This window comes from Carettochelys insculpta, chromosome 1, assembly GCF_033958435.1.
Source record: "Carettochelys insculpta isolate YL-2023 chromosome 1, ASM3395843v1, whole genome shotgun sequence".
NCBI lineage: Eukaryota > Metazoa > Chordata > Testudines > Carettochelyidae > Carettochelys > Carettochelys insculpta.
The window spans coordinates 133,631,587-133,645,318 of NC_134137.1; the positions used below are offsets into that span (position 1 = coordinate 133,631,587).

General features: G+C 41.6%; 1 protein-coding gene across 3 annotated transcripts in view; it reads right to left on the minus strand.

The window, feature by feature from the left end:
- CYFIP1 (cytoplasmic FMR1 interacting protein 1) overlaps nucleotides 1-13,732 on the minus strand; it is a 127,458-nt gene that overhangs the window by 71,819 nt on the left and 41,907 nt on the right. For all 3 annotated transcript variants that reach the window (XM_074983298.1, XM_074983299.1, XM_074983301.1), the window contains exons 4-12: nucleotides 13,382-13,459; nucleotides 12,248-12,349; nucleotides 7,882-8,063; nucleotides 6,446-6,542; nucleotides 5,564-5,692; nucleotides 4,045-4,149; nucleotides 3,015-3,106; nucleotides 2,249-2,366; nucleotides 1,217-1,339 (exon numbers count right to left, since the gene is read on the minus strand). In XM_074983298.1, the coding sequence (XP_074839399.1) occupies nucleotides 1,217-1,339; nucleotides 2,249-2,366; nucleotides 3,015-3,106; nucleotides 4,045-4,149; nucleotides 5,564-5,692; nucleotides 6,446-6,542; nucleotides 7,882-8,063; nucleotides 12,248-12,349; nucleotides 13,382-13,459 (1,026 nt within the window). The remainder of the gene's footprint in view (nucleotides 1-1,216; nucleotides 1,340-2,248; nucleotides 2,367-3,014; nucleotides 3,107-4,044; nucleotides 4,150-5,563; nucleotides 5,693-6,445; nucleotides 6,543-7,881; nucleotides 8,064-12,247; nucleotides 12,350-13,381; nucleotides 13,460-13,732) is intronic.

The following is a 13,732-nucleotide window of genomic DNA, read 5'->3' on the forward strand; positions in this document are numbered from 1 at the left end:
AACCAGAAGCCCTGTCTGTCGACAAAAGCACCCTGGAGCATCTACACAGCTGTTTGTTGACAGGAAACTGTCCAGAGAGGCGTTATACCTGAACAGGGAGAGGTGCCAGCAGATGTGCTGGGTTTTGTTGACAAACCACATTTTGGATGTAGACACCCCGTGGCTTTTCTCAACCAAAGACCAGTTTTGCCAGGGAAAGCCTCTTTTGTAGACATAGCCTCTCTGTTATTTAGAGTTCTAGGCTCCCTGAAACTGCATTTTTAAGCTAATCAACGACTTGAATGAAAAATTTCACTTATCTTGATTGCCAGTACAGGACAGAACTATGTAAAAGAATATGTTTCATCTTTACCACCACCTGCAGTCTGTGTCAGCTCTTGGGAGAGGTGGTTTTGGTTATGCCTTAGTACAGATAGGCTACAGAGGGTTGTAACGTGTGAGAGAAAGGGACACAAAAAAGCACTGTAGTATCCTTTCTTTTGATTGTTGCCACTACAACTGTCTTGTTTACATTTAAGTCAAAATTGCAGATTTTTTCATCACTTTCTGGACTACTCTCAGCAAGATTGTTCAAATAAAACTAGATTGTTGTAGCTTACCCATACATACCCTCTCATATTTCCCCTCTCTTGCTCGCTACAATTTCTTTTTTTTTTTAAATTTGTGTTCACCAACCTTCTGCCTAAAAGCCTCATCTGAAGCCAATGGGAATCTTTTTGTTTACTTTTGTCACCTTTGGAAGAGGCACTACATGTTTTAATTTATTTGCCAGAAAATGTCAAAATATAGCTGCTTTCTGTTATTTATATCACATATAATCTGTTGTCTCTTTCACTCTGAGAAATATGATGGGATTCTGTCTATGAAAGATCATTTCAAACTGTACTTTAACAAAATTAAGACAACTTTAAATCTTCAAAACATATGCCCGAATGCAAAATAGTTAGCTGAGACTTAAAGGCGAGCACCAAATCTTAAAACACAATAATTTCAGCCTTCAGCAAGATGTGTAAGATATTGCATTTTTTGCCAGCTGATTAACACAGCAGTACTGTCATTTTGTCTTCCTCCCAGGTTGAAAACAAAAGTGCCACTAAACAAATGGAGAAAGATCATGTAAATATTTTTCATCACAGCAAAAGCCACTCTGACTTACTTAGTTGTCTCTTCTTCCTAAACTTCCTCCCTATCTGATTTTGCTGGCCAGAAGACTTACCACTTCCATAACATGTGCACTCCACTGAGATAAGAGCTGTAATCCCTGGAGAGAGAGATCAAAGAGCTTTCGATACTCTGCATCTGTTTTCTGAGCTTCCTGACCGCCAGACCCAGTCACTACCTAGAACAAAATACAGTAAACACAGGTATAAAATGCAGTGTGCATGGTAATACAAAACTTTTGCTAAAATGAAAGACTGGTGCAATTACCTTTTTCTAAAGCTTTTTGTAAAGCTTTTTCAGCCCCCATGTTTACTTAACTTAAAAAAAATATCTTACATTTGGGAGATTAAGCACTTGTAATACTTTATCACTACAACATGACAGTGTACTAAGTCAAGAAGACAGAGCTCATAGGAGAAAACATGACTTTTTTGAAGAATGCTCTAATAACATGTTTTTTATTTATAAAGATATGTATATGCTCTCAGGCTATGAATCTGACATATAATTCCATACAAAATACCTCACTTGTTTTGGAATGTACTGGCCTGAAAGAAATGTGGTGACGTCTGCAAATATAGGTTAGACCTCTCTAATCCAGAACACTCTTGTCCAGCAAAATCCATAATCTGGCATGATTTTAGTTAGCCAGATGACCACTTATCATGGGTGTGCCCAAGTTTCCCTTGGTCCCATAAAGTTTGTTTACAGCCACGGGTCCTCGCTCTCAGTGTTCTGTGTTGTGATTTAGCTGAAATTTACCCTAAATATCCTCCAAGAGCCCAGTAAGTAGCGGAAGTGTTGGTAACACTGCTAGACAATATTGACCTCCTGTGGTCCAGCAAATTCTGTCATTCAGCACCAGTCAGACAAGAAGGACTAAACTAGAGAGGTTCAACCCATACAGAATTAAGACTAACACAAACTTACTTCACGCCAATTAAGCTTGTGAAAAAGCATCATTAAGAGAGCATGTAGGCCAGCCTGATATATGCTCTAAGTGGTTAAGTAAGATCATTTTAACATATTTCAGGTTTACCTACATCTCACGCAACATTCATTACTCATGTTAATGGGCACAACCCACCTCGCTGTTGCTGTAACGAGCCAGTTCTGAAATGAAGCGCATGTGGTCTTCTCTGATCTGGATCATCTGCTCACAGATGTTGTACTGGGGGCTGCTGCTGGAAGAGGTGCACGTCCATCTGTTTGAGGACATGAGAAAAAACAAATCCTGACCTTACCAACTTGACAAAGTGATACAAACAAGCCCGTTTCCAGCTTTTTACATCTTCCTCCAATTTTTTTAAGTCCTCGTGTCCTGGCTGCCCTCTCCCTGGCCTTGGAGTATTAGAGATGGACTGTCTTTCTGAGCCCAAGCAATCCTTCTTTTTAATCTTATGAAAGGGGTGCTTTGCGATAATGCAACATAGAACAATGCCAATAGGTCACGATCTAGTCCTCAACTCCACTACCTTAAGAAAAAGGTGTTTGCTTTACTCATGTTTAATTGTAAAGCCTGCCAGTTACTGCGTGTTCATGAATACAATAGAATTTCATAAGGGTATAACCTTAGAAAAGGACAAAGGCCAGCTACTATTACCAAACATGCCAAATTAAAACAACAAAAGTTAAAAAACACTAGCCTTGTGCTTTTAGCATCTCAGAATGCTCCTGGCCAAATATATTTTCCATATTATCACCAGCATACACCCAACTGAGCCCAGGGCAGTGATCCCGAGACAGTCCCTCTGAAGAGGTAAATTGCCATAGGTCCATTGATTTTATCAGGACAGTCACAATTTGCACCCTGAAGATCTGCCCCTCTCCCCAGCATAGTGCTGCATTCCTACCTCGATTTGTTTTCCTCATAGTGGGCACTAGTCTTAATGTATCTCGCCAGTTCAATCTGCATATCGCCAAATAGTGGGACCACTTGCAGCTGCTGTAATCAAGAAAGAAAAAAAACACAGATGATGTTATTAAATGCAATTTTAAAGTGTTTTTGATTTTTATTTGTCATCTTAACAAATCACCCTCTTCATGTTCAAAATGATATAGGTTAAACACTGTTAAGCCGCGTCTACACGTGCCAGCTACTTCGAAGTTGAAATCGACATAAGGCGGCGAGACGTCGAAGTCACTATCCCCATCAGGAGATGGGAATAGAGCCCTACTTTGAAACTGAACGTTGAAGTAGGGCATGTGTAGCCGATCCACGTCCCGCAACATCGAAATAGCGGGGTCTGCCATGGCGGCCATCAGCTGAGGGGTTGAGAGACGCTCTCTCCAGCCCCTGCGGGGCTCTATGGTCACCGTGTGCAGCAGCCCTTAGCCCAGGGCTTCTGGCTGCTACTGCTGCAGCTGGGGATCCATGCTGCATGCACAGGGTCTGCAACCAGTTGTCAGCTCTGTGTATCTTGTGCTGTTTAGTGCAAGTGTGTCTGGGAGGGGCCCTTTAAGGGAGCGGCTTGCTGTTGAGTATGCCCTGTGACCCTGTCTGCAGCTGTCCCTGGCACCCTTATTTCGATGTGGGCCGCTTTGGTGTGTAGACGGTCCCCTGCAGTGCCTACTTCGATGTAGTGCTGCCCAACGTCAACGTTGAGCGTCGATGGCACCAGCCCTGGAGGACGTGTAGACGTTATTCATCGAAAGCTATTTCGATGTAGCATTCACGTGTAGACGTAGCTTTAGTGTGCTAGAACGCAGTTTTACTGGGTAACAAAAACAATGTACAGATTTGAACAACTGAAAATGTCCACTCAGGAAAAAGAATCACATTATTTCCTTGGAGTATAATATTATATATCTTAAATGGGAGACAATCACCATTAAAATATATTTTATAAATTTTAATTAAAATATTATATAGTCTTAACCAACCTTAAAGAACTTGTCTATCTTGGTCAGATTTATCCTTTTCTTTGCATCCAGTTTATAGATATTACTGACACTTCCATCCATCAAGTATAATCCAAAGCCCATTACCTAGACAAAGAACAAACCATATAACTCTCCATAAGACAAGCTCACAAGTAATGATTCAGCCGAAAAGAAGACCTTGTGCTTTTATCATAAGAATACACAACTGATTAACAGATCCAAACTCTGTCACACATACAAAGTACAACAGACGCTTCTTAGAACTCCCAGGGACAAAAATATGAGACTCATAAGTATGTATTTAATTTTTCTGTGGAACTTTATATTTACAGTCATGTCTGTATGTAGCAATTTTAAATTTATTATTAGCCTGATAAACCGTATAGAAAGCAGCTTAGCTGAATAAAGATTAGACACACAAAAACGTTATCCGATTTAAATTAGAATCTGGCTCTTTTTAGAGATTTCATTTAAATTCCTATTTTTTATTAAAATGATGGATGCAGAGTTGGTTATGTAACAGAAGCTTAGGTCACTCATTGGCAAACTACAGCTTTTTATAGCCTTCTCTTTGTCTTTAGCTTATACGTAGAACTCTGGTGCATCCAAAAAAGGGAGTACATTCTGGAATTAATAACAAACTGTTATAATTTTACAAAGGACTGATTTAGCTAGAAATCCAGAAATACAGCCCATACTATATACACGCATGTTTAACTGCTAAGCAGTGCTGATGGGCATTTTGGAACACTGTGGAGCTAAAATATATCCGGTACATTCTGTGGTGCTTCCACAGTGTATATCTCATCGACATGACAACTACTATATATAGCACTTTTGGGATTAAATGCCCCCAATCTCTCAGAAGAGCTTGTCCTACTTGAAGACATTTGAAGAGCTATTCCATATTTTTTAATCTATAGAATTTCATCTATTGGGGCATTCAGCTGAAAAATACCCTACTTAAATGAAGTACATTTTACATTTTCCCTCATCCACCACAATTTTACACATGCAAGTTCTAAACTACTAAATTCATCTACCAACTGTTCAGTTTAATCATAACTCGAGCCAGGTGGTCCCTGGAATCCATACAACTGGCAAATGGCATTTCAATATGCAGAGCTCCTTTCAACACCTTTTTGCACAAACGTGCTACGTACCCAGAAATAAAATATTTGTTCAATTTCACCTTCACCAAACCTCTATAGAAACATGTTCCCACCCCAGGCTTCAGTTCAGATAGATCATCTCCAATATCTACAAAGTAGAACCATTTAGACATGTCCTAAAATCAAAGATTTGTGGTTTGTAATACATGTGGCAGAAAAGGAGATACAGGAAAAAGGATGTGGAAAAACTTTACATCAACATGTTAATCATTATGAGTTATTGGCTGTCTGTTTCTGGCAAACAGGGGACTATCTGAATGAAGCGAAATTGACAAGCATTTGTGCCTTCCCTATCATGGTTAAACCTCGCAATGCTTTTAAAAAAAAACAAAAAAACAAGCCCTTACTTTCAAGAGCATGTGTTTCTCACTGGGTGTTAGATACATTTTATTTTCATAGTAATCCACGCACAAATTCACAATATCAGCCAGCAACTCTTCATAGCCAGAAATCACCTCAAGCTGTTGCTGTAAAGACTAGAAGACAAAAATAAAATAAATACATTAAGTCAACTGGAAAGACGAGCTAGAAGCCAAAATAAGTCAACTGGTTATACACACAAGCTGCCAGCAGTTGCCACAGATCTGCATTAAATGCCCCAGTAGTAACAATGGATGTGAAACCAATCACTGTGTCCTAAAGGAACTCACACAGGCAAAAGATAAAAACACAACATCTCTTGTGGGTAAAGGTGGAACACTTTTCACAAAACCATCACTATACCTACGGTATCAGTTCTCACCCTCAAAGGGAACCTGCATAACATGTTCAAAAGACAAACCTTGGACCTTAAATTATTAAACTTGCAACACTCTAAAAATCACAGACTGGCTACTTGACCCACTGGATTTGTGACTTATTACACTAATCTGTAATCTACCAACAACCCTTCTTCCCCTGCTGATTTCCCTTCCCGCTTCCTTTCCTCACAAGGACTGGATGGGCATTTATAAGCCAGTTCCCTCTGAATGTTTCCTTGAAATATGTGTTAACTACTTACATTAAACAGTGTGTTGCCTCATGTATTTAACTGTGACACACTGAAAAGGTTTCCCAGACCTAAAGAGGATCCCTGTGTAAGGTCAAAATCTTGTTTTTTACCCCCCACCAACAGACGTGGTCTAATGCATGATATTATCTCACACACCTCCTATTGCTATAGAATAGAATGCATTTTTACTAGCTTATAAAATATATTTGTTATTTAGTGTAAGACTATAAAAACTTACCTGTGTAATCTTGTTGTGATTAGCAAGAAACATGGACAGGTTCTGGGATTCCTGGATGGACTGAGGATCAGCCATTTTACGCAGAAATTGTGCAGCTCTTTAAAAACAGAAAAAGAACCCAGTGAATGGGGGGGAAGGGGGAAATCAACAACTTTTCCCCTATAACAGAGCCACTCACTCCATCCACTCCCGACGTACATCAATTCTACCTCTTGGTCCAAGGCAGATGACAGCTCTTAAGGAATCAACATTGGTGCTTATTCATTGTTCAGACAAGATCACAGTAACTAAACCAAACACTGTTAGACTTGTTTTGTTATACCCTTCTGAGATTGAGAGATTCTGTGGTTTAAATTTTGTAAAACTGTCCATGTCAAATTTGGTTTCTTAAGAGGCCTCATCACACTGCCCTTCAGAACACTGGTCCCCCGACTCTTACAGAGGTGGTGTCAATCCCCACTAACAATAGAATCACTGTATCCCATTGGCCTTAACTAGCTAGACAGAGACAGACACAATTCACAGTTTATAAATCAACGTAACCTCAGCATCTCACATACCATCTCAGTGGGTGACATTGGCTCCCACTCATGTAGAGTTAAGCCAAGACTCTCAATGGGTGCAGCCTGACATAGCTCCACAGAATTCAATGGCACTTGCTCAAAGTTACACCAGTTGAACATTGAACCTTTAGAGAACAGTGTTTTTCCACTCAGGACTGTCCTCTGAAAGAGGTCGGTCAAAATCCAAGCAGAACAAAAAGGAGAATTTCTTATAGAAAGAAAGCCTCAGCTCTGAGTGGAGGCAGCATGGATTAATCAGGCTATTTACCAACTTAATTATTGTTATTAAGAACCACCCAGTTCCAGACTTCTCTACAAGGCTGTGCAGATGCTGAATGAAAGCAAACATTCTCTTTACTATCTACATCTGCCAGAGCATAACACTGTATCAATGGTACACGCTGCAGTGTCTCAGGTTCAGAATGGGGATTCATGACTCATTTCACCTGTAAATCACAGGGGCCTGTAAGAGCCAAGCAAGAGGGCCTTAAGGACAACCAGGCCAAGGGCCACTGACAAAAGATCAAACACATATGCTAAAAATGGGAATTCTGTAACTGGAAGAAAAAAGAATTTCTAAGTTCAAGATTTATGAAACAACACACTCTCGTTAAATGTAAAGCATAATGAAAGGCAGACAGATGGAAGTTTTTGTTTTTGTTACTAGTAGAAGATCAAAAGACAAATAGATTTGCTCAGATAGTTTTAACTCCTGTCAGTTCACTTTTAGTTTCACTGCATTGTTTTTTAAATGTAGATAAGATGACATACATGTGGTGTAAAAAGAGCTACTACTGCCATCTTGTGCAAGTTCCTCTATTTCCACAACAGTAAGCTTGAAAAATATGTATCTTTCTTATAACAAAGTCTCACCGCTTGTAGGCAGAGTGGTCATTCTTCACACTGCACTTCATATTTTTCAGCTCATCTAATACTGCAAACATGTTAATGAACTTGCCCAAAGTAATCAGATATGCTTCAGACACAAAGTCCTTCCTCCTCTCTGCATGGCACAAGCGCCTCACCTCTCCACAGAACCGTTCAATGGCATTTCTCTAGTGCAGGGAAGGAGCAGAAATCCATAGTTTAGTACAGAAACAGTTTCAATGTATCACACAAGTGACTTCCCAACCAGGGTACATGTACTCATTGGGGTACAGGACGTCTCCCAGGAGGTACATCAGCTCATCTGGATATTTGCCTAGTTTTACAACAGGCTACATAAAAAAGCACCAGCCAAGTCAGTAGAAACTAAAATTTCACACCATTTGTTCATACCGCTCTATATCCTATACACTGAAATAAGTACAATAATCTATATTCCATTTGGTTTACTCTGTAATTACATTTTAAAAATGAGAAATTAAGCAATTTTTCCATAATACAGGTTGTAACCTCTCTGGTCCAGCATCCTCAGAACCTGACTGATCCCTAACCAGGTAATTTGCCAGACTAGCGGAGGTCAGTGCCAGCTCTTCCACTCCCAGGTGCTGGCCACTCTGGCTCTGCTCTTCCCTAGTCCATCAATGCTCCTTGGCCCCAGGCTACTTTTTTTCCCCCCTTGGCTGCATCTACACTAGCAAGTTCTTTCAGAAATCCTGGCCCTTCTTCAAAAGAATATGTGGAGTGTCTACACACAAAATGTGCTCTTTCAATCCAAAAGTGAAAGAACACAGCTGTTCTTCCAGAAGCTTTCTTCTGCTCCCAGATCAGGGAGAGAGCCTTCTTTTGAAAGAGTCTTTCCCAAAAAAAAAAAAAAAAACAAAAAAAAAAAAACATGTAGATGCGCCACGAACCCTTCTTTCAAAAGAGCAGTCCTCATGGTGCTAGATTTTTCAATCCCTGGCCCATTCTCTCAAAGAGCGAGGGCTGTGTGGATGCCCTCTACCGAAAGAAGTTTTTTCGGAAGAGATTTTCCAAAAGAACTCCTTTCAAAGGATCACCGTAGTGTAGACATAGCCCTTGAGTGCTCCAGCCTCAGAGCACCTATGGGGTCACCAATGATTCCAGATCCAGGGTGTTGCAGGACTAGGGAAGTTCAGATTACAGAAATTCAATGTGCATTGTGGCTATAACACTTCTGTACTTTTATGTCTGATGCTGTAACTAAGAAGTTTTTATGAGAGGCAAAACTTGGAGGTACACCAGACAAACCAGACTCTTGAAAGGGGTAATCTGGATAGATTGAAAGCAGCAGATCTTGGTGATCCCCTCTCCCTTTCTGCAAACTTCCTCAACAGTAAAATGCCCTTAAATGATTAACCAGTCAATTCCCAAATTCACAGAGAAGACAACCTGCAACGAGGAGAGAGACTTCTGTTAAAACCTTAGAATATGTAAGGGTACAACGAGCATGGTAAGTATGTAAAAGTACAATGAGCCGCTCCAACTTCCCCAATTTACAGCCACATGTTCCTAATCAGTATGATTAGCATAAGTGAAATTACAGACCCCGTTGAATTCTGCTGCAGCATGAACTGCAGTGACTGGGAACAAAACATTTTGATAGTTTCAAAGTATTTTAAATTATTTTTCTCTAGTTCTCAGTTTTCAAAATCTCTCTCTCTCTCTCTCTCTCTCTCTCTCTCAATTTCCCTGAATGGAACAGGATGGTTTGGATTTGACCAGGTTCATTCACACTGACTGGTGGTGGGACTGCTGTTTCTCCACTCATTCCTCACCTTCTCCTTCAGTAGCTGCCTCTTCTCTATGCTGGGAAGTTTTGAGCTCCAGCTGCTCCCCACAAAGCTGCCCAGCAGAAAACGCACCCTACCATAGGAGAGGAAAGGCTAAGGCGGAAGGGACAGAGAATAGCAGACTACCACTACGCGTTCCTCTGTCAGACAGCAATTCAGATATTCAGGAAAGGAAGGCTAGGGAGCACTCCAATAAGCTCTATCTCAGACCAGTAAGTGGAGCAGCTTTCACATGTGTGTTCCACTCCTCATACATGACTGTGCAAGTCCAAGCCATGGGAGGAAAACAAGGAGAGTAGGAGTGCACAAACACCACCTCCCTTCTCTTCCACTAAAGACGAAAGTTTCAAAACATACACAGCTCTGAGTACCTTAAAGGTCAAGGAAAGGGAGGAATAATAAGTGAAAGCAACACAAAGATCTATACATAGCAGAAAGAGTTTTAAATTTCACACAGGAAATACTTGGAAGTATTTCTTGGTGCAGCAGTCCCTCGCGTATCCCAAATTTTGGGTAAGTCGGGGGGCTTGGGCAGTGAGTTGGGGCCAGGGGGGGTTAAGCCCAGGGTGGGTTAGGGCCGCAGCGGGGACAGGAGGGTGGAGTTGAGCCAGGGTGTGTGGGGGTTGGAGCAGGGTGTGTGAGGGTGGTGGACAGGGGGCTGAAGCCCAAACCCTGTGTGCCACACTGGGGGCTGGAGCCTGAGCCCCACGCAGGGCTGTAGTGTGGGGGGTCTGGGAGCCCGAGCCCCACGCAGGGCTGTAGTGTGGGGGGTCTGGGAGCCCCATGAGTGGGTTGGGGCTGGAAACCACCCACATGTTGGGGATGAGCTGGGGCCGCGGGGATTGGGGCTGATCCTGGGAGGCAGGAGAGGGAGTTTTAGCCCTCCTCACTGCCCGGGGATAAAACCCTTCTCCCTACGTTCCCAGAGCAGCGCCACTGTCAGCTTGACAGCAACACTGCTCTGGAAAGTGGGTTTTAACCCTCCTGGCTGCCCACAGGGGCAGGCAACTAGGGGAGCTAAAAGCCTTCCCCCTACCTTCCCAGACTGGTGCCTAGTGCTGCTCTGGGAAGCAGGAGGAAAGTGCTCTTAGCCTGCCTGGCTGGCCGCAGCTGTGGGAGGCTAGGCAGGCTGACAGCCCAGCAGCTTCACATTGTGCAAAACTCTCATTAAACCAAGTTTCGTGCAACCTAAAGACGTGAGGGTCTACTACACCCAACAGTAAAATGGGTCTGTTAAGACCAGGAATTAGTATCTGAAAGGAAGAAATGTACTCATACCTAGCTAGACAAAATTCAATTAATTAATGGTTTTCAATCTTTTTTCATTTCCAGACCCTTCAAAAAAAAAAAAAAAAAAAACTTTCAACCCGATATGTGAACCCATTTGCAAATCTTAGACAGTCTGTGGTCTACCAGGGGACTGCAGATCACAGGTTGAAAACCACTGCAATAGGAGGGGAAGACCCCACAGAGAATGGGTAGATGATACAGTAGATGGGTTTGGAACTAGGCTACAGAAATTAAGCCACTCCACACTAGACCGGGAAAGATGGAAGGGAATAGTGAGAGAGTCATCGGACACCAACAGGCACTGGTTGTTGATGATAATGATTATTATAGGAAACAATCGTGCAAATGTCATTAAACAAGGGTATTAAGTAGGTGACTTGATAGGTCTTCTCCATGCCTAAACGTTTCATATAAATAATAGAAATTTACAAATATATTCCAGCTACCGTTCACCTATCATTAATTGATGTAAGTGAAATATCTTTACAGCCATATGTTACTAACCACATAGAGTCATATAAGCATGCACAGTCAAAGGGAACAGCAAATATAGGCCCCCCAAAAACTCCATAGGCCTCCCCGCCCAGATTCCAACAGGAATGTTCACATTAGTGAGGTTATTCAAGTGTGTAAGAGTTTGCAGACATAAAATCAAAGATCAAAAATCAAACAGCCAAGTAAACATGAGCATAAATATGGAGAATCAAAAAGAAAGGAATTTTAAACTGTGTGGGGAACAAGAAGATGAGCACAGGCAGCAAGCCACATGCACAAATACGACTGCACTTTGAAGACAAGCTAAGTGAAACGTCAAGACCTGGGACATGTAAACTCTTACATTAAAATCATAAAAACTCTCTAGTCCAGCACTCTCTCGACCAGCAACATGCATAATCTGGCATGATCTTAGTTAGCCAAATGACCCCTTATCATAGCTGTGGCCAAGTTGGTTTACAACCACCAGTTCCGGCTCTCTCAAGTGTTCTGTGCTGTTATTTGGCTGTAATTTACTCCTATAAGTCTTCTAAGAGCCCAGTACGCAGTGGAAGTGTTGGTAACGTGCCAGACAACATGGACCTCCCGCGCTCTGGCAAATTCTCTCGTTTGGTACCAGTCAGGTCTCGAGGGTGCCAGACAAGAGAGTTTCAACCTGTGGTAATACAGTCTTTGATCCAAGACTACTACAGCAGTGTGCACGACACCACAGCAAACCAAAATCTCTATTAAATAGCTACTGGTTTAACTCTTTTTACCTGAAAGTACATAAAATTCATAAGTTTTGTGACCTCTGGCTCCAGAACTTCCACAGTTTTTTCATAAATTTCTACTCGGTTAGGCTGCTCGTTACATTTAACCTGAAGAGAGTCAAAGAGATAGTTACATGGAAAAATCAGTCACAAATAAAACTTTGATTTAATTTGCTTTTCCTGCTCATCAGTTTTTCAGTCCTAACTTTGGACTTTCATCACCCATGTGCATTCAATAAGAGTGTGTGTGTGTGTGTGTGTGTGTGTGTGCGCGCGCGCACGTGCACGCACGCACGCGCATCCACATGTCTGTACACACAAAACCTGGACTGCCTAAAGAATTCAGGAAAAAAATGATGGAGATACACATCCCATGGAGCTGGAAGGGAGCTCTGGAGGTTGTTGAGTCAAGTCTCCTGCCCTCTTGGCAGGGCCAAGCACCATCCCTGACAGATTTATTTACCCCAGGTCCCTATATGACCCCCTCAAGAACCAAGCTCCCAACCCAGGGTTTAGCAGGCCAATGTGCAAACCACTGAGCTATCCCCACAACCATGATCAACCCCAATATCCTATTTGATGATCACCAGAGCAGTGTTTGCTGCTGGCTTTACAACATCAACCTGCTGATTAGAGACACTTTAGCTTTCAATGCTTGTTTGCAACAACATCTCCATTTATTCTTTGTCAAATGACATGGAAAATTTTGGTCTTAAAATTAACACTACTGTCATAACTGCCCATCCAGTGCACATTATGCTACTCTAGTCACAAACGAGCCAGGGAGTTAGTACAGCATGACATGAAATGTTTCCTTAATTCCTTCATACAAAAAAAAAAAAGCAGTCCCCAGGCACCAAAAGTTCTGCTTCAACTATATTCCCAGCCTTGCTGTTTCAGGACTAACTCATTCTACAGCCTTAAGTAGAGCCCTGAAAATCCACTGATATCTGTGGGTATCTGCATCCTTGGACACGGACATGGATATCCACAGATCATTGTTGCAGATGTTCATGTAAATGCAGATACTGATTTTATATCCATTCAGGGCTCTAGCTTTAAGATTTGTTCATGAAGCTATGTATCTCCACAATCAGGAAAGTACCTGAAATGTCTGGCCATTGAATTTTACTCCTTTACCTGAGGAATGGCTCTTGAGCAGCTTCTCCATGTGTACAGCATGACTGCGTATTCCTGACCATCTTCCAACATTTCATTCTAAAATAAAAAATACAGTAAACTTTGTCATATCCAGCATTCTATCATCTGGAACCCTCAAATAACTGGCATTTTAACCATAAGTAAATTTTAGTTACGTCTTCCATAAGCACAGTCTAGTGAAAGTAAACACAAATAAATAGAGCAAAGACAGTATAAGTTTACAGGGTATAATATTACCGTTGTTGGTAAATAAAGTACTCTGCATACATTTTTTTTGTTTGTGAAATCTAATCTTGGTTTCTTTTAGTGTTGCCTGTTGCTAGATAGACA